The sequence below is a fragment of the Phoca vitulina genome, unplaced genomic scaffold (assembly GCF_004348235.1).
Source record: "Phoca vitulina isolate PV1807 unplaced genomic scaffold, GSC_HSeal_1.0 scaffold78, whole genome shotgun sequence".
In the NCBI taxonomy this organism is placed as follows: Eukaryota; Metazoa; Chordata; class Mammalia; order Carnivora; family Phocidae; genus Phoca; species Phoca vitulina.
Window position 1 is genome coordinate 1,347,252 of NW_022589781.1, and position 27,271 is coordinate 1,374,522.

General features: G+C 39.4%; 1 protein-coding gene across 1 annotated transcript in view; it reads right to left on the reverse strand.

The window, feature by feature from the left end:
• The window catches only part of DNAH14 (dynein axonemal heavy chain 14), a 354,473-nt gene that overhangs the window by 304,555 nt on the left and 22,647 nt on the right, over positions 1-27,271 (reverse strand). The window contains exons 4-9 of the mRNA XM_032393957.1: positions 26,240-26,383; positions 20,769-20,899; positions 18,005-18,157; positions 16,781-16,893; positions 8,291-8,353; positions 3,530-3,674 (exon numbers count right to left, since the gene is read on the reverse strand). Coding sequence (XP_032249848.1) covers positions 3,530-3,674; positions 8,291-8,353; positions 16,781-16,893; positions 18,005-18,157; positions 20,769-20,899; positions 26,240-26,383 — 749 coding nt within the window. The remainder of the gene's footprint in view (positions 1-3,529; positions 3,675-8,290; positions 8,354-16,780; positions 16,894-18,004; positions 18,158-20,768; positions 20,900-26,239; positions 26,384-27,271) is intronic.

Genomic DNA, 27,271 nt, shown 5'->3' on the forward strand with positions numbered 1-27,271 from the left:
CCAAATGCTTTTTACGTTCTTCAAATCCAAACACCAGTAGTTAAACTAAATCTTGATAAAAGACAGAAAAATACATTCTTGTTTTAATTGTAACTAAGATTAAGCCTCAGCAGAAAAATTCAAAACTCGATGTATTTTTGAAATATCTATGAACCCAAGGGAACCACCAAATCCAGGAATTGCTTTTACCTTTGAAATCCCAATTATGTGTTAAGACTTAAAAACACGAGCACTAAATGTGGGATAAAGAGGCTAAAATTACATAATCCAAGTGACATGCATGTTCTACTGAGCTCATTCGAAATGTGGCCTGGAGAAATTCCAACTCCTATGCTACCAAGCCCTGCCATACACAAACAACGTATATCCCAGCATCCTTCCTCTTTCAGAATTTTCTCATTTTTCCCACATTCTGTTAATTCTCTTGCCAAAATACATTTTCATCAATAAATAGCAGACATCTTTATCCCTAGTTATACTGCAATATTTTATAAATGTACACTTCCCTCAAAAAAAAAAAAAATAGAAAAGTGCTGTTCTAGCCTTAAAATTCTGGATTAACTCTTTCTTTGTGTTCTCCTTCTCCTGGTCCCATATCTGGCTACCAGGTCCTGATTTTTCCAGTACATGTATCTCAAAATCTCCCTTCCTTTCTGATCTCACTGCTAACCTCCTACCTGAAGCCATCCTTGCTCACACCTGCATTATTCTAGCACTCTATTAGCAATCTCTTTAACTCTGTATCTCCTTGCTTTCAGTTTTTCCCATAAACCAACATCACATTGATTTGCCTACAATAACATGTTCAGAAACTTTCATTAATTTTTCTTTAAGAATATGGGGTGCCTGGATGGCTCAGTCGGTTAAGCCTCTGCCTTCGGCTCAAGTCATGATCTCAGGGTCCTGGGATCAAGCCCCACGTCAGGCTCTCTGCTCATCAGGGAGCCTGCTTCTCCCTCTCCCTACTGCCCCCCACCCCCCGTGCTTGTGCTCTCTCTATCTCTGTCAAATAAATAAATAAAATCTTTAAAAAAAAAAATAGGTCTCAGGGTGCCTGGATGGTTCTGTGGATTGAGCATCTGACTCCTGATCTCAGCTCAGGTCTTGATCTCAGGATTGTGAATTCAAGCCCCACACTGGGCTCCACACTAGGCAAGGAGGAGCCTACTTTAAAAAAAAAAAAAAAAAAAAAGAATAGTTCTCAATGTTTACTCTGCATAGGAAATCACCAAGCGGGCTTGCAAAAAGTGTAGATTACTAGCACCACTCACCGCACCTTCTCCCAAAAGGGGTAGGATACAAATTTACATTTTTATTAAGCATTCAAAATACTTCCTCCCCCAACGCAATCATTCTTGAACCCCAAGTCCCAACTCTTTAGCTGGTTCTGTGGCTTTGGATAAATCACTGTCTCTCTAGGACTTGGTTTCTCAGTTGAAAGGGAAGGTCTGGATACAATGATCCACGTGTGCCCTGCGCCATACAGTTCCAGACACCCAGCCCCTGCACAGTGCTGGTTCATCCTGGCAGAACAATGGCACCAGCATGCACTCCACTCTAACTTCTGAATGGTCCCTTGTCCGCACTCCTGCCCTTGCTTCGTCCTCCCTGCCTCCTCGTCAATCCTCATTGGTACCTGCATCCCCAGCAGTCCTAACATACAAGTGGCCACCTTCAGATTCCTGACCTCCATATCTCAGGTTCTCCTGGCTATGAAACTCTGTTCTCCCTCCAATTAGCCCTGGTCTTTCCAGACAATCTCAGAAACTCCTATTCTTGCTAACTTTCTTCACAACCCCCACTAGGAGTGCCCCAGCCCTAATGCCCAGGTTCTGCTCCTACTTCTCCCTTATTCTGTTATTCTTGGCCCAACATTCAAGACCCAACCTAACTCTGATATCAAACATATATTGAAAAGAGGGCATGTTCTGCATGGAGCACTGGGTGTTATACACAAACAATGAATCATGGAACACTACATCAAAAACTAATGATGTAATGTATGGTGATTAACATAACATAATTAAAAAAAAACATATTGAATGCTTTACTCACATTCTGCTGCCTGGCTATTCCAATCCAGCGTGGCCTAGCTCATAATGTGCTTCCTTCATGAAACATGCCCTGACTTTAACTGCTTCCTCTGAATATCTGAGGCAAGAATATTTTACAAGTATTTTACAGGTATTGTGTGCCAGGAAACCTCCCTTGCCTTATATTTTGCTAACTGGCTAGTTACAATGAACAGAAAAACCGAGGGACTACCTCTGGAATTAGCAATCATTTTTAAATGTAAAGAATTATCTCTTCCAATAAACTGTAAGCAAATTAAAAATAGCAGTAACTCATTTTTAGTTTGTATCCATCCCCTTTGCATATAATAATTAACAAATATTTACAAATTGTCTGGAAAGCTGTGTTCCCTTCCTCTTGACATTCTGGGGGAAGCTGATAGGGTCTAAGGTCACTCCGTTAGCATTACCATCCAGCAGGCATGGGCATTCACAGATATTCCGAAGTCTCCTCTGCCTTACTGCCCACCATTAATCAATAAATTCTGCCCCTAAGTCACTCATAAAACAATCTAATATAGCTGCCCGACCAATCTCCTTCTAGAATAAAACCATATCAAAAATACTCCTCTATGAAATGTGTCCTTAACTTGAATGGTAATCCTCTTGAAACATTCATCTCAATATAGCTATAAAAAATGTACTTGATCTGTAGTGATGAATTCATCTTTCTTCATTATTTCATTCAAAGACTATTTATTAAGCATCTATCATGTATCAGCCACTGTATATAATCAATTCTAAAAGTAAGCTACTGATTTATAAGTATTAAACTTATTACATGTGTATAGTCAACACAATTTTTGAGTTGATGATCAAATTTATAACTTGTCCACATCCTTTTACTATTTTTAAGTCTAGGTGACTATCAATTTTACTTTTCAGTACCTTCCTCACTCAGTGGGTAAATGAAGTAAAAGCTGCTGGAATCCTGTTCAATTGTATATTAAACACTTAAAACATACACTTCTACGTACTTTAACCTCTTTAAAAGAACTATTCTATATAAACTGAATTCAATCATCCACTAAGAAGGTCACCCTTTCTTAGAACTGTGGAACAGACGAATTCATAAATTTAACCAAAACCTCTGTGTTGTAACTCATGACAATTTCTTGACATGCTATATTGAGAGACTAGCTGGTAACTATCAATTGTAGTTGAGATAATTATTTATAAATGATATTGCACATTTAGAGTTTTGAAAATAGAGAAAAGACCTCATAACAGACTTTGGTTGAGTTTAGGGAAGAAATTATGTATAAGGAATGTTGTTAATTATTAAAAATGACTATCCAAGGGAATAATGTTCTTTGCGAGTATTTTAGAACATGAGTCATGCATTGTGACCGTTTACTGATGGATCTAGCAGTATGAATTCCTTTGACTCAAAACTCTATTTGTCTTCCTGGTTTCCATATACAAACACTAGCGTAGAGCAGTGCACTTCTACCCACCTTTATGAGGCATATGGCAGATGGATGGTCTTCGTGTTCGTTACCTTTTTTGATATCAACTGCATCTTCACAAAGTCCCTTTATATAAAGCAAACAGCCTTGAAATAACTCATCGGCCCAAAAAAGATGGCGGTACAAAAACGACCTGAAAGTTAAAAGAATTTCCAGACTTATCTCCCATTCAAAAATGAGTACAATGAATTTAGAGGTACCCAGTATAATTTGTTTTGTATCCATATGAGGTTTGTTTGGCTGGTAATGCTGAAAGCAAGGCTGTGTACAGGGTGCGTTGAGTAGGAACAAAATAGGGGAGACAAGGGATGACGTTACGAGTTTATGCCACTGAGTTCTAGTAATTCTGAAATAGTAGGCAGTGACACGTTTCTTAAATTCTCCAACCAGCCAAATTCTAGAGAAGACAGGCCCTTCTCTTTCCTCAGCCCCTTCCTACTGTCTGGTCGTGGTCACAAAGGTGAGACAGACCACTGCCAACAACACAAGACAGACCGAGGGAGAAAGGAGCAGAATGGGAGAGAGAAGGCTCCAGAAAAACTGGATCAAGAAAAGCAAACTTCCCTGTGCAACAGTGTATAAAGAACAGGGGGTCTTCTGCCCTTCACTGATCCCTTGTGGGATGGCTGATTTTATGGCTGATTTCTGTATTTTACACAAAAAATATAATTATCAGAAATTAGCCCCTTCCTGGCTTCCCATTTTACTGGCCAAAGCTTTATATACCATGAGGCTAGTGAAGCTTAAGTTCCATGGGCCCTTTATTCTCCCTGCCTGTCCCAAAGCCTTGTGCTGTCTGTCTCAAAGAAGGCCTCCTCACTACACACACCTCACGTAACCTGAGCTACTCACAGAGGTGGAATTGGTTCATGACATTCCCGAGTATCTAGTACGGGGAGGAAAAGAGATCACACTAAAGACAAATGGCACATTCCAGAAAGTGAAACATCCCAAAAATCAGACCCAATCTTGATAAGAGAATGATGATCAAAAGTCACACAGTAATGAATTCACATTACTCAACACTGTTTAAGGCTTTCTTTTCTTCCCTTAAAAAATATAATTGATTTTATTTGCATATTTTAACACAGCTATGAGGAAACTAGGGAGGGTGCATTATAAAAATAATGAACAGTGGGGAAAGCATGAAAAAATTTAGAATTGTGATGGTGAGATCTGACAAGAGAAAAATAATGCATCATCTGATGACTATTCAAGCATAGGGACTATGAGGAACTCACCAACAAATTCCATTCTATTATAACAGAAAACTAACTACATTCTCCAAAACTTTACTCACAAGATAGAACTTCTTGATAATAGAAAATACACCACAGAAATCTATTAAAACCTAGGTCCTGGCTTCTAGAAAAATGGAGCAAGTGTACTCTTCACCATTCTTCCCTCTGAGCACAACTAAACACTGTGAACATCATACATGAAGGGAACGTAAGATGACCCTGACAGGCAGAGAAGATGGACCAGCTAGGAATGACATGGAGCTAAGGCGGACTGGCTAGAAATGAATGGCACTAGGGTCCTTGGGTTTTCTCGTGCCTCCTCCATCCCAGGCTTGGAGTTGGAGAAACCAGCAACCTGGAAATACCAACAGGTGTCTGCTGTCCAGCTACAGGATCAGGAAAGGGGCAGCTGAGCAGGACAGAACATTATCAACAATAACCATTCTACTCCAGCGAGGTACCACAGGACACAAAGGCCACGTGGAGAGCATGGAGTTTCACCTGTGGCAAGTGGTAACCAGGCTTCCCCAGCATTCCTCTGGGGGTTTTCAGGGAAAGTGGAGTAGGGAATCAGGAATTTCACCTTCCCTGGGGGGGAGGCAAGCAAAGAAACAGAAGTCAAACAAAGAAACAGAAGACAAAACAAGGACTAAATGGAAATTTTAGAACTAAAATTTAAAAACTCAATACACTGTCTCAATAGCACAATGGAATGGACAGAGAAATCAATGAACTGAAAGAACAATAGAAATTACTCAATCTGAACAATAGAGAAAAAAATAGACTGGGGAAAAAAAAAACAACACCTCAGACCCTCAGGGACAGCAGGACTATAAAAAAGATCCAGCATTTGTGTCTGAAGTCCCAGAAGGAGAGGAGGAGGAGGGCAGGGCTGAAAAAATACTTGAAGAAATATGGATGAAAATTTACCAAATTTGTCAAAGGATGAACAAACACAGAGGTGCAAGAAGCCAGGGTGACCTAAAACAGGATAAAGACAAAGAAACCCAACCAAGACACATCAAAGTCAACATTCTGAAAACCAAAGGCAAAAGAAAAAGTCTTGAACGCAGCAAGAGAAGAAACATGTATAGAAGAAAAGCAATTCGAAGACCATGGAGGCCAGAAGAAAGGGGCGCACGTTTTCAAATGCTGAAAGGAAAGAACAGTCAACTCAGAGACCTGTATTCGGCAATAACATTCCTCACTGGGAGGGAGATCAGGACACTCTCAGATAAAGGAGAAGCAAGAGATTTGCTGCCAGCAGGCCTGCCCTAAAAGAATGGCTACAGGAAGCGGCACCTGGGTGGCTCAGTCGTTAAGCGTCTGCCTTCGGCTCAGGTCATGATCCCAGGGTCCTGGGATCGAGTCCCACATCGGGCTCCCTGCTCGGCAGGAAGCCTGCTTCTCCCTCTCCCACTCCCCCTGCTTGTGTTCCTGCTCTCGCTATCTCTCTCTCTGTCAAATAAATAAATAAAATCTTTAAAAAAAAAAAAAAAAAAAAGAATGGCTACAGGAAGTTCTCTAAACAGAGATTAAACAACAAAACAATAAAAGAAGGAACCCAAAACACTGAGAAGGAACCAAGAACATGATGAACAAACCAAACCGAACACATTTTAAAAATGCAGGGCGCCTGGGTGGCTCCGTAGGTTAAGTGTCTGACTCTTGATTTCAGCTTGCGTCACGATCTCAGGGTCATGAGGTGGAGCCCCCCAGTGGGCTTCACACTCAGTACAGAGTCTCCTCTCCCTCTGCCCCTCACCCCTGCCTCCACACTCTCTCTCTCTCTCTCTCAAACAAATAAACCAATCTTAAAAAAATAAAACAAAAATAAAAATCTATAGACTATCCTTCTCTTGGGTTTTATAACTTATGTTTGATGATGGAAGCAAAAATGGTAACTCTTCTGATATAGTGCCAAATGCACAGAGAGGAAATATTTAAGACAATTATACTATAAACGGAGGAGGTAAAGGGACACAAAGCTAAGGTTACTACAGTTCAAACTAATAAAATGACAACACTAGTAAACTGTGTGTTATGTATATATAATGCAACCACTAAAAAGCCACACAAAAAGAGACATTAAAAAATTCTATAGAAAAAATCCCAAAAGAATTCTAAGAAATATTCAAATAATCCACAGCAAGAAGAAACAGAAAGCAGAGAGAAGAAACAGAAACCAAAAAATAAAATGGCAAACTTAAGTCCTAATATATAAATAATTCGATTGAATGTACATGGTCTAAATACACCAATTGAAAAAAAAAAAAAAAAACCACAATGAGATCCTACCACACAGCCACCAGAATGTCTACAATGAAAAATAGTGATAATTCCAAATGGTCTCGGATGTTGCTGGTGGGCATGAAAAATGGTACGATCATCTCTGAAGAAACCTGAACATGCAATTACTGTGTGACCCAGGACGGCACTCCCGGGCATTTCCCGCCGAGAAATGAAGACTTCTGTTCACATGAAGGTTGATAGCAACTCTGTGTCTAACATGAAAACTGGAAGGCAGCAGCTGTCCTTCAACGAGGGAGTGACTAACCACGGACCGCTCGGCCCGCAGCAAAGGAACGCTGACACGGAGGCAGCAGCCTGGATGGAGCCCCACTCCCACAGACCGCAGACTGCAGGGTCCCACTGACACATTCTTGAAAAGACAAAACCACAGAAATGGAGACCCGAGTGGTGCTTGCCATGGGCTCAGGGGGGTGGAGTGGGAGGGAAGGGCAACAGGAGGGGTCCTGCCACAACAGAGGTCTGCTGTACACTCAGTACGTCAACGCCACTGCGCTGGTCACCATACCACTGTCCTACAGTAGGTCTACTAGATGTTACCACTGGGAAAACAGGGCATCTCGGTATCATCTCTGTATCATTTCTCACAACTGCACTCAATCAGAGTTACCGCAAAGTAAAAAGTTCAACAACAGAATATGGCTGCTGGACATCCTGCAAAGTAGGATTAACAGCCATCTAACTGCTGTGATGCAGTCATTCCCCTTCAGGAAGAAAAAGTTAAATCAAGTGACCACGGGAAGACATCCTAAGTGCTTTATAGTACTATGATTTCCTCATATCACAGATTGGCATACCGGGAAATACAGTGTTTATTATTATGTTTACTTATAAATAGTGTTTAAAAATAAGATAGGTTAAATTTAATCATAAAGGGTTAAATTTTTTTTTAAAGATTTTATTTGTCAGAGAGAGTGAGCACAAGCAGGCGGAGCGGCAGGCAGAGGGAGAAGCAGACTCCCCACTGAGCAGGGAGCCCAATGTGGGACTCGATCCTAGGACCCTGAGATCATGACCTGAGCTGAAGGCAGACCCTTAACCGGCTGAGCCCCCCAGGCATTCCCATTAAAGGTTAAATTTAATCATAATCATAAAGTGACTTTCCAATCACTGAGTGAAAAATGACTTATACCTGCTTCCATACTACATATTTAAAATAAACAAAAATTTTAAAATTACATTGCCTATCAAAACTTACCTGCTCTTCTCTGTCTTAATTCTTCTAACATTCAATTTCCAAGTAACAAATGATTTATTAACTCTGAAAAGAAAAACATTTCTTACATTCCATATTCACAAATCATGTATTTATATAGAATACATTTAGTAACATCTTAGGAATGCTAGATTCCCTAGAACATGTTTCATTCACATGTTTCATTCATAAATTTTACCTGAAGTACATACTAGATCATATCACTTCTCTGCCAAACTATCAACAGAACATAGAAAAAGTCATTGTAATTCTCACAGACACATAATTTAGTTACAAAATCCCAATAAGTATAAAAACTATAAAAAATATAATCTTCTCGGGGGTGCCTGGGTGGCTCAGTTGGTTAAGTGTCCAGCTCTTGATTTTGGCTCAGGTCACGATCTTAGGGTCATGGGATCGAGCCCCATGTGGGGCTCCACGCTCAGCAGGGAGTCTGCTTGAGAGTCTCTCTCTCCCTCTCCCTCTTTCCCTCCTCCCAATTCATATTCTTTAAAAATAATAATAATAAAATAAATAAATATTTTCTTCTCTCTATACATTTACTATCTTACTATTTTTAAAAGAGACTCATATTTCAAGAAGAGGAACTGGTGGGGCCAACCTCTCCAGAGCTTCAGCCGCACCACCTCTACCCTTGCATACACACTGACCCGTATCTGCCTCAGAACTTTTCATCTTGCCATACTGTCTGAAACTATTCTCAACATTCAGACCTCGGATTACATAGCACATCCCTGGCCATCCTATCTAAAGCAGCAACACATACACGTCTCTGCTTAACTTCACTTTACTACCTTTCTGGCCCTTACCCCTAGCTGAGATAATCGTATTTACTTGTTATTGATCTCCCTGCATTAGAATGGAAGTTCTTGAGGAACACAGACCTTGTATTATTTTTTACATGATTCCATCTCCAGTGCCCGTAAGAGGGGAACGGAAGAAGTACCAGCAAGCATCTGTTCTGTAAGTAACTTCTCTGCCACAAAATCATTCACTTCTCTTATAAAAACACTTCAACTCTTTATCATATTAAATTTTAACAATTTAAAATATTACCTCTCTCTTTTCCTAGCCTCCAGCAGATAGCAGCAGACCACAAGAAAACACAGACATTAGAAGATGAGTGCAATGGCGCTGTACAGGGACAGATGGAGCCACCCTCGTGGGGAGCGCAAAACACCCAGAGATGCGGAAGTACTACGTTGTGCACCCGAAACTAATGTAAGTAACATCATGTGGCAATGATATGCAAAGAAAAAAACTAGATACAAACACTAAAAGAACAAGTCTGGGACTTCTGGGTGAGGGATCAGAATCTCAGGAATCCTGGTGTCATGTCATGTCACGTCACTTAGAACTAGATAAATTTTTAAATGATGACCTTGAATCAACAAGCGGCCCAGCTCCCTAATTCTCTGATTTCCATTACAACATTCTTTCTCTACCTGATATTTTACATATTTATATGTTTATTTCTCTCCCACTCTGTTATTTGAGAGCAGGACATTTGTTTTGTTCTATCCCCAGCATCTAGAACAATGACTGGTTCGTAGCAAACTCTCAATAAATATTTAATGAATAAATGCATGAAAAACAAAAGGCAAATTAAGAGTTACATCCCCATGGTCTACTTTATAACTAGAAGTCTTTACCTTCCGATTCTCTTCACTCACTTCATCCCCCTCCCAACACCTTTCCCCTCTGGCAACCCACAACTCTGTCCTCTGTGTCATAAAGAGTGTCTTTATGAGTGTAGGTTTTGTTTTTTAGGTTCCACATATAACTGAAGTGATATGGTATCTTTCTCTGTCTTATTTCACTTAGCATAATACCTTTAGGGTCCCATCCATATGGACACAAATGGCATGATTTCAATTTTTTTTATGGCTGGGTACTACTCCATTGTATGTATACACCACATCTTCTTTATCCATTCATCTATCATGAACACTGTGGTTGTTTCTTTATCTTAGCTATTGTAAATAGTGCTGCAATAAACAAAGGAGTGCATATATCTTTTCAAATTAGTCTTTCTGTTTTCTCTGAATAGATATCCAGAAGTGGAAATGCTGGATCATATGGTAGTTCTAATTCTAGTATTTTCAGGAATCTCCATACTGTTTTCCATAGTGGCCACACCAATTTACATTCCCACAAACAGTGCACGAGGGTCCCTTTTCCCCACATCCTCATCAAATCTTAATAGTCATTCTGACAGGTAGGAAGTAAAATCTTATTGTGGTTTTGATCTGCATTTCCCTGATGGTTAGTGATGTTAAGCATCTTTTCATGTGTCTGTTGGCCACCATATGTAGGTCCTGGAAAAATATCTATTCAGATTCTCTGCCCATTTTCTTTTTTTGAAGATTTATTTATTTTAGAAAGAGAGAGAGAGCGCGCGCAGGTGGGAGGGGCAGAGGGAGAGGGAGAATCTCAAGCAGACTCCCCGCTGAGCATGGAGCCCAATGTGGGGCTTGATCCCAGGACCCTGAGATCATGACCTGAACTGAAATGAAGAGCTGGACACACAACTGACTGAGCCACCCACTGCCCCTTCTGCCCATTTTTAATTGGATTATTTTTTTCATCAAGTTGGATGAATTCCTTATATTTTTTTGGATATCAACTCATTATATTTATGATTTGCAAATATCTCATCCCAGTCAGTAGTTTGCCTTTTCATTCTAATGGGTTTCCTTCACTGTTCAGAAGCTTTTCAGTTAGATGCCGTTCCAATGGCTTATTTTTCCTTTTGCCGCCTTTGCCTTTAAGTCAGATCCAAGAAAATGTCGCCAGCGTCAAGGAGTTTATTATGACCTACTTCTCTTCTGGGTGTTTTATGGTTTCAGGTCTTACATTCAAGTCTTTAACCTATTTTGAGTTTATTTTTGTGTTTGGTATAAGAAAGTGGTACAGTTTCATTCTTTTGCATGGTGCTGTCCAGTTTTCTATTGAAGAGACTTTTTCCCATTGCATATTATCTCCTTTGTCATTAATTAACCATATAATCGTGGGTTTATTTCTGGGCTCTCTATTCTGATCCATTGATCTGTGTGTCTATTTTTGTGCCAGTACCATACTGTTTGATTACTACAGCTTTGTAACGTATCTTAAAATCTGAGATTGCAATACCTACAGCTTTGTTCTTCTATGTATAGTATATAATGTCATCTTTAAAAACCAGTTTTACTTCTTCCTTTCCCAAGTTTGGTAAGAAATGGATAAATTCCTAGAAACATACAACCTACCAAGACTGAATCATGAAGAAATAGAAAATTTGAAGAGGCCAATTGCTAGTAATGATATTGAATCAGTAATCCAAAACTTCCCAAGAAAGTCTAGGACCTGTTGGCTTCATTGGTGAATTCTACTAAACAGAATATTTAATACCTATTATTCTCAAACTCTTCTTAAAAAAAAAAAAAAAGGAAGAGGAAGGAATGCTTCCAAAGTCTAGGTGTTTTATTTCTTCTTTGCTTTCTTCAATGACCCCTTTGTTATTCAGTAGCATGTTGCTTAAGCTTGTTTTTGTGGTTTTCCCAGTTTTCTTCTTATAATTGATTTCTAGTTTCATACCATCATGGTTGAAAAAGATGCTTGATATGATTTCAATCTTGTTAAACTTATTGAGACTTTTTTGTGGCCTAACATGTTATTTATCCTGGAGAGAGTACCACGTGCTTGTGAGAAGAAATGTATTCTGCTGCTTTTGAATTAAGTCCATCTGGTCTAATGTGTCATGTAAGGCCAATGCTTCCTTATTGATTTCCTGCATGGATGATCTAATAATTGACATGGGTGGGGTGTTAAAGTTCCCCTCCTATTACTGTATCACACTGTCTCTCTCCCTTTAGGTCTGTTGATATTTCCTTTACACATACTGGTGCTATGCTGGGTGCATATACATTTATAAATATTATATCCTCTTGCTGGATTGACCCCTTCATCATTATGTAATGCCTTACCTTGTTTTCTGTAAGTAATGAAGTCTATTTCGTATGAATACAGCTACAACAGACTTCATTTCCATAAAATATCTTTTTCTATACCTTCACTTTTAGTCTGTGTGCCTTTACTTCTGAAGTGAGTGTCTTTTTTTTTTTTTTTTAAGATTTTATTTATTTGACAGAGACACAGCAAGAGAGGGAACACAAGCAGGGGGAGTGGGAGAGGGAGAAGCAGGCTTCCCGCCGAGCAGGGAGCCCGATGCAGGGCTCGATCCCAGGACCCTGGGATCATGACCTGAGCCGAAGGCAGACCCTTGACGACTGAGCCACCCAGGCGCCCCTGAAGTGGGTCTCTTGATGGCAGCATATACATGAGTCTTTTTTTTAAGTCCATTCAGTCACTCTACATCTTTTGATTGGAGAATTTAGTCCATTTACATTCAGTTTTTGAGGGCAACTCCTTTGGGTCCCCTCCCCTCCTTGGGAGCTTTGTACTATCACTTTGCTATCCCTCGATAAACCTTGCTTTGCTGCTCACCAAAAAGAAAAAGAAAAAAATTTTTTTTTTGTAGGTATGTACTTTTTGACCTTTTGTGAATTGTTTTCTAGCTTTTTTTTTAAAATTTTATTATGTTATGTTAGTCACCATACAATACATCATTAGTTTTTGATGTAGTGATCCACGATCCATTGTTTTCGTATAACACCCAGTGCTCCATGCAGTACGTGCCCTCCTTAATACCCATCACCGGGCTAACCAATCACCCCTCCCCCCTCCCCTCTAAAACCCTGTTTGTTTCTCAGGTCCATAGTCTCTCATGGTTCATCTCTCCCTCCAATTCCCCCCGCCCATTTTTCCCTTCCTTCTCCTAATGTCCTCCATGGTATTCCTTATGTTCCACAAATAAGTGAAACCATACAATAATTGACTTTCTCTGCTTGACTTATTTCACTTAGCATAATCTCCTCCAGTCCCATCCATGTTGATGTAAAAGTTGGGTATTCATCTTTTCTGATGGCTGAGTAATATTCCATTGTATATATGGACCACATCTTCTTTATCCATTCATCTGTTGAAGGGCATCTCGGCTCTTTCCACAGTTTGGCTATTGCGGACATTGCTGCTATGAACATTGGGGTGCATATGGCCCTTCTTTTCACTACATCTGTGTCTTTGGGGTAAATACCCAGTAGTGCAATTGCTGGGTCATAGGGTAGCTCTATTTTTAAATTTTTGAGGAAACTCCACACTGTTTTCCAAAGTGGCTGTACCAACTTGCATTCCCACCAACAGTGTAAGAGGGTTCCCCTTTCTCCACAACCTCTCCAACATTTGTTGTTTCTTTCCCTGTCCATTTTTGCCATTCTAACTGGTGTAAGGTGGTATCTCAGTGTGGTTTTGATTTGGATTTCCCAGATGGCTAATGATGATGAACATTTTTTCATGTGTCTGTTAGCCATTTGTATGTCTTCTTCAGAGAAGTGTCTTTTCATCTCTTCTGCCCACTTTTTGACTTGATTATTTGTTTTTTGGGTGTTGAGTTTGAGAAGTTCTTTATAGATTTTGGATACCAGCCCTTTATCTATAGTGTCATTTGCAAATATCTTCTCCCATTCTGTGGGTTGCCTCTTTGTTTTGTTGACTGTTTCCTTTGCTGTGCAGAAGCTTTTTATCTTGATGAAGTCCCAAAAGTTCATTTTCGCTTTTGTTTCACTAGCTTTTGGAGATGTATCTTGAAAGAAGTTGCTGTGGCCAATGTCAAAGAGGTTACTGCCTATGTTCTCCTCTAGGATTTTGATGGATTCCTGTCTCACATTGAGGTCTTTCATCCACTTTGAGTTTATCTTTGTGAATGGTGGAGTTTCATTCTTCTGCATGTGGCTGTCCAATTTTCCCAGCACCATTTATTGAAGAGACTTGTCTTTTTTCCATTGCATGTTTTCTCCTGCTTTGTCAAAGATTATTTGACCATAGAGTTGAGGGTCCATATCTGGGTTCTCTATTCTGTTCCATTGATCTATGTGTTTTTGTGCCAGTACCATGCTGTCTTGGTGATCACAGCTTTGTAATATAGCTTGAAATTGGGCAACGTGGGATGCCTCGCTGTTTTTATAGCTTCTCTCTGTTCCTTTATTCTTCCTTTCTCTCTTTCCTTGATGTCTTATAACTTTCTTTAGTGTTGAGATTCCTTTCTCATTCATTTTCTATTATGTATCCAGTGTAAGCTTTTGTTTTATGGTTATCATGAGGTTCATATATAACATCCTACATATATACTGGTGTATTTTAAGTTCATAGCAACTTAAATTTGAATACATTCCAAAACTGTACATTTTTATCCCCCTCTCCTATGTTTTAGGTTTTTGATGTCACTTTTTACAACTTTTTATGTATTCCTTAACTAATTATTGTAGTTTTAATTTTACTATATTGGTCTTTTGACCTTTGTATTAGCTTTATAAATAATTAATTCACTACCTTTACTATATATTTACCTTTTCCAGTGAGATTTTCACTTTCACATGTTTTCTCATCATTAATTAGTATCATTTCTTTTCAGCTTAAAGAAGTCCCTTTAGAATTTCTTGTAAGGCTAGTTTAGTGATAATGAAGTCCTTTACTTTTGCTATATGAAAACTCTTCATCTCCTTCAATTATGAATTATAACCTTGCTGAGTAGAGTATTCTTGGTCACAATTTTTTTCATTTAGTACTTTGAATATGTTCTGCTGCTACCTTCTGCCTTGCAAAGTTTCTACTGAGAAATCTTCTGATAGCCTATGGGTTTATCTTGTATACAACAAGTTATTTCTCTCTTGCTGCTTTTAAGATTCTCTATCTTTAACTTTTGACATTTTAATTATACTGTATTTTGGTGTGAATCTCTTTGGGTTCTTCTTATTTGGAATTCCCTGGGCTTCCTGGATATGGATGTCTGTTTCCTTCCCCAGGTTAAGGAAATTTTCAGCCATTATTTCTTCAAATATGTTTTTCTGCCCCTGCTTCCCCCTCTTCTTCTTCTGGGACTCCTATAAAGAGAATGTTACTCCACCTGAAATTGTCCCAGAGCTCACTTATGTTATCTTCACTTTTTAAAAACCTCTTTTCTTTTTGCTGCTCTGTCTGGGTGAGTTCCATTGCTTTGTCCTCTAGCTCGCTGTCTAACCTGCTCTTCTGATTCATCCAGTCTGCTGTTGAACCCCTTTAGTGTATTTCTCAATTAATTTATTCTACTTCAGCTCTGAGACTTCCATTTGGTATTTTCTAGCTCTTTGCTGCAGTTTTACTGTGTTCATCCATTCCTCTCCCAAGTTTGGTAAGCATCTTTCTGACCATTACTTGAAACTATTTATCAGGTAATTTACTTATTGCCATTTCATTAAGGTCTTTTTCTAAGGTTTGTCTTGTTCTTTCATTTAAAGATATTCCTCTGTCTCATTTTGCCTGATTTTCTGTGTGTGGTTTTTTTTCCCCTACATATTAGGTGGAAACAGCTACCTTTCCCAAACCTGAAGTAGCCGTGTGTAGGTGACCTGTGAGGCTGAGAAGCACAATCCCCTCTGGCCACTGGTGCCAGGTGCTCAAATGGAGTCCCAAGTGTGGGCTACACACACCTGCTGGCTGTGGCAAGGCTGTGGCATTGGAGGGGCATGGCACTCACCTGGCAAGCTGGGGTGCAGTTATGGCTAGGGATGGATGGGATGCTTGCCCAGATGGCTGTGGTGCACCTGTGGTGTGGGGGGGCATGGGGTGTGCCCAAGTTACAGGAAGATTGCCAAAACAGGGACTGCCAACACTGGCCTTAGCAAAGCCGAATGGGATTGCAGAAATGGAACTTGCCAGCACTTCTGTCCGAGAAAGAGTCCCAAAAAGTTCCTGCTTCTCTGGCATTCACTTAAGAATAGTAAGTGGGTCTCCTTTACATGTGGCCTAGATGCTTTTCAAGGTGCAGCTTTTGCTCTGGGTCCCAGGGTGAGTTGAGCGTGCATGCAAACCCTTTATGAGCAGGTTCTCCATTCCCTAGGTTCTGTGGTTTTCCTGGACATCATTCCCATTGTTTTCCATTTTGGTGGCTCATCTCTTTGGTGCAGAACCCAAGGATTGGGGTGCCTGATGTGGGCAACATTCCTCACTCCTCAGTTTCCACATTTTTGAGATCCTTCCTGTTTGCGGGTTGCTGCACTGGGGGTGGGTTTTTGATGAGAGCAGGTCTCTGTCTCTCCTACCGATCTCCATGTTGCCTTTATCCTCTGTTGTGGAGGTACTGTCCATCGAGTTTTCAGAACTCTTCCAGAGGAAATTATTCCACATATAGCTGTAGGTCTATTGTGTCTGTGGGAGGTAGTGAGTTCAGGATCTTCCTACACCTCTATCATGTCTAAAAAACTTTTATGGAATACCCCATTCTCTCTAACATTCCCCATAAACATGGCATAATGTAGTAGAACCCACCCATCAACCAGGCAGTTGCTATTTCAACAGGACCATACTACAAATAATTGGTTTCATTTTCTTTCATCTCACCGAAAATTGGAAAATATCTTGAATTGCTGTAATAAATAGTAACATGTTCTTTCTAAAAGCCATTCCAAAGTAGGTATGAGTTCTATTTCTTCTACATCACCTATTTTAGTAACCTGTAAATATAAAGCACAAAACCATTTCTTCAAAAAATATGCACTATTTTCAAGAAATTAAGAAAGCCTGTGTTTGCCTCATAACTACTTGCTTTTATAATTCAGCTTGTTCTATATATGACCTCCACCACTTCATCTATACCCAAACCTGATTTCCCTTCCCACACTGCTTCTACACTTGCCATTTTTCTAAAGCTATTTCTCATGCTCCAATAGAGAAAGAACAAGAGAAACTTCTTCCTCACCCTTAGATACTTTTCACAAATATCTGTTCATTTTTTCAGTCTCATAATCTGCACATTTTCTATAAAAGTAATATTTATGAGCTCAATTTTAACTACAGGGATGTAGTAGTTCCAAAGGGACCAATAATCCCATTACCAAGATACCCTATTTTGACATCCAAGAACCACAGGCCTTTCATCAAGAATTCCCTTCCCCAGAGTCGCTCTTCCCCATCTGAATGTTAACATTTTTTAAAATTTCTTCTGGAAATAAAAGTATGCCTATATCAGCACATATGTACTTATGTGCATAGAAATTGTTCCTCCCATTTTCAGCTGATAATACACATCAGGGATATCTCCACATCTACACCTACAGATCTGCTTCATTCAGATGTGGCCCTGCCCACGTGTGCTTACAGTGTAGTTGGGAGGCTGGGAGAGTAAGGGGAAGCAAACAGACACTAAGAAAATGATCAAAACAAGTAACTCTATAATTACAACTTGCGGTATCAGAGCGCTATGTAAGAGTGTAATGGGGGTTTCTACATCTGGCAATGAAGTTTCTGACAAACCTGAGGAAACACTTTTTTCTTTTACTATTGTAATTCCTATTATGTCAACAAATCCCTATAGTCTAGTTTCCTTTAAAAAAAAAACTATAGTTAATTATTTGAGATAAAAATACTATTAAAATTGAATACTTAAACTATCTCTCTACAGAAAAGAAAAAAACTTGCTGTTAAGTAACTTTCTCCCAAAGAGGATCTTAACCATAAACTATGCCTCAAATGACCAGGTTTATCTGAAACATACAAAGACAATCTAAATTAGATAATATTTTTCCATTATGATTCTAAAAGCTGAAAACGCCCATTCTATATTACCTTTGAGATAAATGATGCAGTAATAATCCAAAATTCTTTGCAATGTCTAGCTCTGTGGGCAGAGACCACCTGAAGATCATACGGATTATAGAGAACTTGATGATTTTTCCGAGGAAGGCAATATACAAATTCTCCATCATCTTTTAAAGGTTCCTGAGGTTAAAAAAATTTTAATTAACTTGACCAGATTAAGTAATAAAATGGCTGAACAACAGATTACTCAGTAAATTGAAATAATTTTAGATTTAAATTAAGTGTAATATCACTGAGGAAAGCTAACATCAAATTGTGTCCAAAGTTCAACAAGATCAGTCTTACGAAAGATTTAAAATATGTAATTTTCATTCTTATAATGTGGTGAAACATTCATGAAAATTCATCTATATGCTTCCTAATGCATGGTTATTCACACAAAGAACATGGCAATATATCTTTAACACCCATGTTCCACTTTCAGTAAATTTGTCTGCCAATACCAGAAGCTTTTGGAGCATGTTAATCATTTATTTTGATAATGATGGTGGCTTAGTATTATAATAATAACTAATATTTGTGAAGTAAATAATATTTAATAAGTAACAAGTGTTTCATATACATTATACACAAGAATTTAATCTTTTAAATTTAATCTTTTAAATTATCTGCAGAGATGATGATCTTTTTAAGCTCATTAAACAGATGCAGAAATTAATATTTTGAGAAATTAGGTAATTTGGGAAAAGTCACAAAGACAGGAAGAGGCAAGTTGAGATGTGAATACAAGTCTGACTAAACCCATGCTCTGAGACACTGCAATATACTATAACGCCTCTTTTTTATTTACCTGGCATTACTGAGAAATCAGCCACTTCATATTAAGAAAAAATTTTAAGTGAAATTTATTTCTTTTACTTTGAGACTTTCTAAGTATTGGAATTTAAAATTTCAGATCCAGTTTTACTTCTTAAAAAAGTTTTTGTCCTCATTGAAGACTGTTACTGTTTCTCCCTAATCGTCCCAAGTGCTCACTGTCTTATTATTTTTTTTTTTAAGATTTATTTATGAGAGAGAGAGAGTGTGTGGGGGGCGGGGGGAGGAGCAGAGGGAGAGGGAGAGAATCTCAAGCAGACTCCCTGAGATCATGACGTGAGCCAAAACCAAGAGTCAGATGCTCAACCAACTGTACCACCAAGGCACCCCTCACTGTCTTATTCTGACCTCTGATAGGATACGCACCTGGAAACCTTAAGAAACAAGTTTAGAAACTGCAAGTAAAATGAAATAAATAAGCTACAGGTGATGATTTGTATAGTACGTGGCTTGGTTACAGTTATGTGGCCACTTGAGGCATTTTTGTTCTATGTTCCAGAAAGCTGAGGATACTAGTAACTTAATGTAGACACCATTATCCAAATGGGTCATGTATGTAATTAAATCACCCACTTATTAGAAGCATAATACGTTCCAATTAAATTATTGTTTTTGAATTAAAAGTATTTTTTCAAATTCTCAATCCTTTCTTTACAAACAAATGAAACATCCCTTATCAGTGAGTCCAAGGACATCTGGCTCATGCACAGCTATGTGTTTTCTAAATTACCATGCCCATTATGTGCCAGACACTATGCCACCTGCATTCCTCATTTAATTTTCACGACTCTCTAAGGTTAAGTACTATTATTTCCATTTCAAGCTCAAAGAAGCTGAAGCTCAGAGAGGTCAGGAACTTGCCCAAAACCACACAGTGAGCATATAAATAGAGATTCAAAGCTGGGTGACTCTGCTTTCATTATGCATGGTACTCTGCTTTGCATTAATGCCGCCTCTGACAGTGATCCCAGGACCATTTGTCCTCCCGGTAACAGGTTAGAGCAGGGGCCAGCAAACTCCGGCCAGGACTCTGTGCCTATTTCTGTAAAGTTTCACTGGAGCACAGCCACACCCATTTGCTTAAGTCTGTTGCTGCTTCTGCGCTGCAGCGACAGGCCTGAGAAATTACAACAGGGATCAGAGAGCCTGCACAGCCTAGAACATTCATTATCTGACACTTTTCAGGAAAAATTAGCTGGCCCCCGGTCTAGAACAACACTTCTCAATTGTGCATCAGAATCACCTGGAGAGCTTCGTAAAGTACAGATCACTGGGTCCCACTCCCAGAGTTTCTGATTCAGAAGGTCTGGAGTGGAGATGAGACTATGCATGGCTAATAAGCTCCAAGTTGATGCTGATGTGATTGCCTGGGAATTAATTGCCCTTGGAGAACCCTGGGTCTAAAAGTAGTTATAGATGATCCTGTTCAATCTTCCATCTCTTGTAATGAAGAAGGACACAGGAGGCAGACCTTACTCCTCATCGCTGCTTGTACCCTCTGGTCATGTGACTCTGCACATGCTAAAACTTCTCCGAAAAAGAAAGGATAAGGAAATACAAAGATAATGAGATAGAGAATTGGGTACCAGGAAGTAAGAGCGAGGATACAATGTTACAAAAGTACATTAGCATTTCTTTTTAACTCACACAAAAAAAACCCCTGATGAACAGGAATATGAGAGTAGATTCAAATTTCAGGCATATATCTTTATCTGTTCTCCATCCTTGAAATAAGACAAGTGAAATGATGCCCAACACTTTCACAAGCATTTACTATGAAACAATGATTGTAATTCGGTATTAATGTAATAATGTCTAATTTTGATATAATATGTGAAGTGAATGAAATTAAGATTAAGGTACAGTTTTAAATATTAACCTTTATAGTACAAAACTGGATAAAACAGGCTAATACCTTTAGAATAATCTTCTGAATTACAATTTTGGAACTTTTATACTCCAAACAGTGCTGTGGTAACATCGTTTGCCAACCAAACTTATCTCTTAGCCTTATAATATGTCTTGTGACATCATCATCCTCTGGTTCTGGTTTAGAACATTGGAAAAAAGATCTAATGTAAATGTGAGTACAGGCATCACTTAAGGGTAATGTATAATATTCCAAATATTTCTACATAGAGAAAAAATTTAAATGGAAACTTATACTTAAAGTTTACACAAAGACTATATAATTAGACAAGAAAGTATAGCTTAAAATTTAACAGAAGCTGGAAAAAAGGAATAATATTTTTTCCATTTAAAAAAGATATTTCAAAAGACCTAATTCCACAGTTACACAGGTAGCTGGCACGCAAAGACACTCGAACAGGAGCCAGTTAGATGGGGTGGAAGCAGTAGGATCAGGAAAAAAGTGATGACCATGCAAGGTGGAAATATTCTTCCTAAAGATTCTCATGCAATAGACTCTTCCCTCCCTCCTTCCCTCCCTCCCTCCTTCCTTCCTTTCTTCCTTACAAGTAGGCTCCACACCCAGCTTGGAGCCCAGGGCGGGGCTTGAACTCACAACCCTGAGATCAAGACCTGAGCTGAGATCAAGAGTTGGACGCTTAACTGAGCGAGCCACCTAGGTGCTCCTGAGACCGTCTTTCTTGATCTCTTAGCAGCTAATGATAATCTCCTTGAAACATTCCCTTTTCTTGTCTTTTATTCACCATGCTCTACAGTTTGTCCTCTTAGCCCTTCTGCTTTTCTTGATAAAACAAATCACGGGAAGAGAAGCAACCCAGAAACCCTGCTGGCAAAACCAGCAATGCTATGAAGTTGTTCAAGATTTCTGGTTCTCTAGATCACCAACTGATCAAAACAGCTTTCTTAACTCAGGACTAAATAGGACGTGAACTGTTGTATAAAACAACATCAGGACCAGGATATGGTCCTACACAACCCTAAGAGTAAATTCTTCTTCTAACCTTGTGCCCTAGGCACCTCACCTGTCTCACCCTAGTCTGGGCCCTCTCAGTTGCTTAAACAGGAGAGAAGTTTAAAATACTTAATTGAGAAGAAAGCTAGTTAGTATTAGGTACAGAAGAGAGAAGGGGAGGGGCTGACACTAGCATAAGGGATGGCACAAGGTGTTTACATCCAGCTGAGCGGTAAGCCATACATACTAGGCTATAACAACGCACACCTATCGAAATCACCTTCCTATGCTGATGGCATAGGAAAACAGATCAGCAAAACCAATTAGAGACCAGAGATAGGACCACTTACGAAAAACAATCTAGTAAGTGAAAAAGGTATTTCAATCAGGAGAGCAATCATTAACTTCATAAATCATAATGGGAAAGTGGTTAGACATTTAGAAAACTATGCAGTTATATGCAAGCATAAATTATAGAAGGATTATAGAAGTAAATGTGGAAAAGGAATTACAGAAATATGAGAAGAAAATATATGTTCCTGAAAAAGAATCAAAGCATGTTAAAAAAAAATAATAAATTTGACTTCTTCAAACTTGGCAATTTATACAGCAGAAAAGCCACTGTAATTATCAAGTTAGGATAAAATGTTTATAACCTACATAAGAAGCTAGGGATTAACATATCAAATATTTAAGAAGTTCTTCCCAATAAGAAATAAACATTTTGATAGAACGGTGAATGATTTATTGGAAAAGACAAATGGCCAGTAAACATACCAAAAAATATTCAACCCCATTAGTAATCAGAAAATAATAAATTAAAATTACAATGAAAAAGCCATTCTCACCCACCAGACTTGCAAAAAATTAAGTTAGAAAATATCAACTGCTGACCACGGTATTCCTCTTATGCAATATTGCAAAAGCATAAATTAACACATCCATTCTTGGTGGCGACCCGGCAGATTTAATGAACTGATAGAGACCATTGGAGAATGGAAGCGATTTAGGACAAATTTAAAATAACGATTTTTCGGAATAAGTAGTAAACTTAAAGAAAATATGTATCCTCCAAAATGCTGGGGGGAAATTTTTCTAAAAAGCCAGATTAATTCAGAAAATCATAGATAGGGATGCCTGGGTGGCTCAGTCGTTTAAGCGTCTGCCTTCAGCTCAGGTCGTGACCCCAGGGTCGTTAAGGTCAGTCCTTGCTCAGCGGGGGCCTGCTTCTCCCTCTGCCTCTGCTGCTCCCCCCGTTTGTGTTCTCGCTCTCTGACAAATAAATAAATCTTAAAAAAAAAAAGAAAGAAAGAAAATCACGGATATTTACTAAAATGAGACAATCCATTATACACCTAGCATGGCAGGGTGAAGCACTGTCCTAGCATGCTGGGTGTATGGTATGATCCAAGACAGCAATTCTTTATATCAGAACTACAAGGAGACTAGCCTGTATTCCACTTTCACAGTGAGTCAAGAATACAGGTACCAGAAGTAAGTTAGGTCAGGAAATTGCAACTTTCAAGAGAAAAAAACCATGAAAAAAAAAAGAGAGGGAGAACGGCGTAACACAACCGTTCTGTTACAGACACAATAAAACCTCATCAGTGAGTGCTGGGCTGAGCTTCTAGTGCCCTCACCTTCTAATCTTATAGCCTCGAAGAAGCACTATCACCGGACAGAACCTTCAACAGGAGTTAACAGTGAAGACAGTGCTTAATGAAGAGTTCCGGCATTTAAGGGTAAAATCACCTATCTTTAGGATGAAAATAAAACCGTTCTTTTAAGAAGTTTAAGAAAGGCCCCTGGGTGGCTCAGGCGGTTAAGCGTCTGACTAGTGATTTCAGCTCAGGTCATGATCTCAGGGTCATGAGATCGAGCCCACGTCAGGTTCTGCAGTGGGCATGGAGTCTGTGTGGGATTCTCTCTCTCCCTCTGCCCCTTCCCCCACTCTCTCTCTCTCTCAAAAAAAAAAAAAAAAAAAGGTTTAAAACAGAACTTCTGCTGCCTTGGAGTTTAGAATGTAAGTAATTATATTATTCCACCATGTGAATGTGTCCTCATAATGAAAGATAACATATAGAAATTGTCAAATGAGCCATACTGCTAGTAAGTACTGTGTTAACTCCAAGGAGAGGATCACTGCAGACTAGGGACCTCACTGAGAGCTTTATAGAAGTCTCATAAAAATGGATCTTGACATAAGGCTTGAGAGGGTTAAAAAGAGAAAAGAGGACATTCTAGACAAAAAGGCATCTTAAAAGAAAGAGAAAGAGTAAATTCGAAAAGCACACATCAACATGAGTGATCTCAAAAGGACAGGTTACAAAAGGACACAATAAAACATCATGTATGTGCATATTTTAAAGCTTTTACTGAAGTATAACATACACACAGAAAAGTACACATATCATTCATAGACATACAGCTTGATGCATTTTCAGACATTAATATACCCTGGAACCAGCACTGGAACAATCAAGAAAAAAAGCATCACTAGGCCTCCTGAAGTCTGCCTTGAAACCCTGCCCAGTTCCTATTCCCACTTCAGCCCATGCCCACAGAAGTCACCACTATCCTGCTTTCTAAGAGTAGAGGCCAATTTTTCCTAGTGTTTACTTTCTATAAGTAGAATCACACCACATGCATTTTTCTCTATCTAGCTTATTCTGGTCAATATGGTGTGTGCACTTCTGTCATACACAAAATAATGCCATATGTTTTATGGATGCATTAGGTATCTATTGATGTGTGAGCAACTGTCCTAAAATCTAGAGGTTTAAAACAAGTATTTATTATCTCACAGTTTCTATGGGTCAGGAGTTCAGTTTCCCATGAGGCTGCAAGCAAAATGCTGAAGGCTTTCCTGGGGCTGGAGGACCCCTTCCCCGGTCAGCTCCCTCACGTGGCGATGCGCAGGAGGTCTAGCTCTTTCTGCAGTGGACCTCTCTGCAGGGCTGCGTACGTGTGTTACAGGACACCAGCGGCCCCCAGAGAGCGTGCAGGAGACAGGATCTCTATGTCTGTCCTGACTTAGTCCTGGAGGGCACAGAGCATCACTCCACCATGTTCTACTCTGTACAACTGCAAACTACCACGTCCACTGTATTATTGGTTAGAACTGAGTCACTAAATTGGGCCTTCATTTAAAGGGAGAAGTGCAAGGCTCCGGGGCTTTAGAAGGAAGGAGTGTCAAAACCTATGTGACAAATTTTTAAACTCCCGCAATGGACAAATATAAATGTAGACAACACATAAAAGCATCCATGGAAAGGACAGTCACCCATGTGAGTGTGACTGTCAGCTGGCCCAAGTGGAACTGAGGACAGCGGCGGAAAGGGGAGGGCCTTGAGCTACTTGTTTACCACTTTACTTCCGTACTTGCTTTCTGCTGCCATATAACAAATTACCGCAAACTGGGGGTTTATGACCCCCCAATTTCCACGGGTCGGGTATCTAGCAAATTTTAGCTGGTCCTCTGCTCAGGGTCTCACAGGGCTGACATGAGCGTGTTGGCTGACGATGCCCTCAACCGGAGACATGGCTAGGGAAAGAACTGCCTCCAAGCTCCCCTGGATTGTTGGCAGAAGTCATTTCTCGGGGGCTGCGTGCCTGGCTAACAGTTGACCGGGCACTACTGTCGGCCACGAGAGTCTGCTTTGGGGTCCTTGCCCCAGGGCCCTCTCCACAGCATGGCAGTCTGCCCCTTCAAAGGCAGCAGTGTGGCATCCACTACTGCTCTGGTCTTTTTTAAAGGCTCATCAGATTAGGGCAGGCTCACCCAGGAAAATCTCCTTTTACATCCCCATTGCATCTCAAAAATGCCACATAGACTGACCTAGTCCTAGGAGCAAAGCTCCATCAAACTCCCAGCTGCTGTGTGCACTTGCCAGGAGGGGGGTTTTGTGCCACTGGAGGCATTTATAATAGTGAAGATCTTCTTTTTTAATTAAAAACATGAAGCCTATTTAGGTTTCAATAGCTTTATGACTAATCTGCCTCGGACCACAGTGTATCAGTGAAACACAGAAAAGTTTCCCTTTTCCTGTCAAACTTAAGATATTAATACAAATAAGAATTTCAGGTATAGAGAAAGTACAAACTGGAAAGCCTGAGTGAGGAAAATCAGTTTAAATGAATTATTTATTTGGGAATTTAAACTCTGTGTCAGACAAAGACACAAAATAATTAAATATAATGAGACCACAAAGTTTTACTAAAAGGATAAAACAAAGCCATACAACTGTATTTCCAATCCTATAACCATAACCTTCAGAGATTGTTCCTACTTAAGAACATAGTCAGGGTACAGACTCTGCCAATTTTTCAGTCTACTGATATTTTAGATTTTCAAAAAGATTTAAAAAAACTAACAGTTCTTTAAGCAATCAAACACATAAAATTCAGTTAGACCGTTTCTTCTGAAGTCAAATACATAAAACCACAAAATTATCTGAAAAAAATGTCACGTCTTCTGAAAAGCCTGGGTTGGTGATACTACGCACCTGTTGTATCATATGACACAAGCCTTTTTTTCTTAACCTTTGGACAAGCGTGAGTTTGATCCTTTTTTCCCTTTGATTTCTCTTTCTTCTTATGAGAATCGGGTTTTGAAGGATCTTGCTGAGTTCCAATTTTTTGGAAGTAATCTGAAAAGAAAAGCATTATTAACTGAGTAACCAGCAAGAGCTATAAATAATACCATGGCAATTCCACATGCCAGGCCATACGGTGGATCAGGATACAATTTCAGTTTTTAAGAGCACAGGCTGTGAGTCAGACCGCCTGTATTCCAAGCAGTTAGAAGCTTTGCCACTCAGTGCTGTGATTTACTTTGTAAGTAACCCATCCGCCTTTCTTTACCCAGCTGTGAAACGAGGACTGTTAAAGTGAGAACCTCACAGAGTGTTAAAAGGATGTTTAAAGCATACAGTAGGGGACGCCTGGTGGCTCAGTCGGTTAGGCATCTGCCTTCGGCTCAGGTCATGATCTCAGGGTCCTGGGATCAAGCCCCACATCAGGCTCCCTGCTCATCGGGGAGTCTGCTTCTCCCTCTCCCTCCGCCCCCTGCTCATGCTCTCTCTGTCTCTCTCTCAAACAAATAAATAAAATCTTTTTTTAAAAAAAGCACACAGTAAGTGCTTACAAAGATAAATATTAATTTTATCATAATAAATCTTTAAAATGTAAAAAACATAACAGAAGCTTTTTATTACTATAGTTTGATAACTGAGGTCAGAAAATGCTTAGAAATGCAGAAAAGTCACATACAGCCTATTTCTCAGATTCCTTCTATGACTTACCTGATTGGTGGATTCTCAGCATGAAGAATGGGGAAATTTTTGAAAATGCAGTTTTTCAAAAGCAATTAATTTTACACTTTCTCATTGATTTAAGGAAGATTTATGTAGCGTACAGCACTGAGCTACAATTAAGTAGGGGGTAAGACACAATAATTACAAACAAAACAAATACAAGCGAAACAGCCAGTAAATTCTATTTCAGCCAATAATCATAACTGAGAGGAGACACAGACG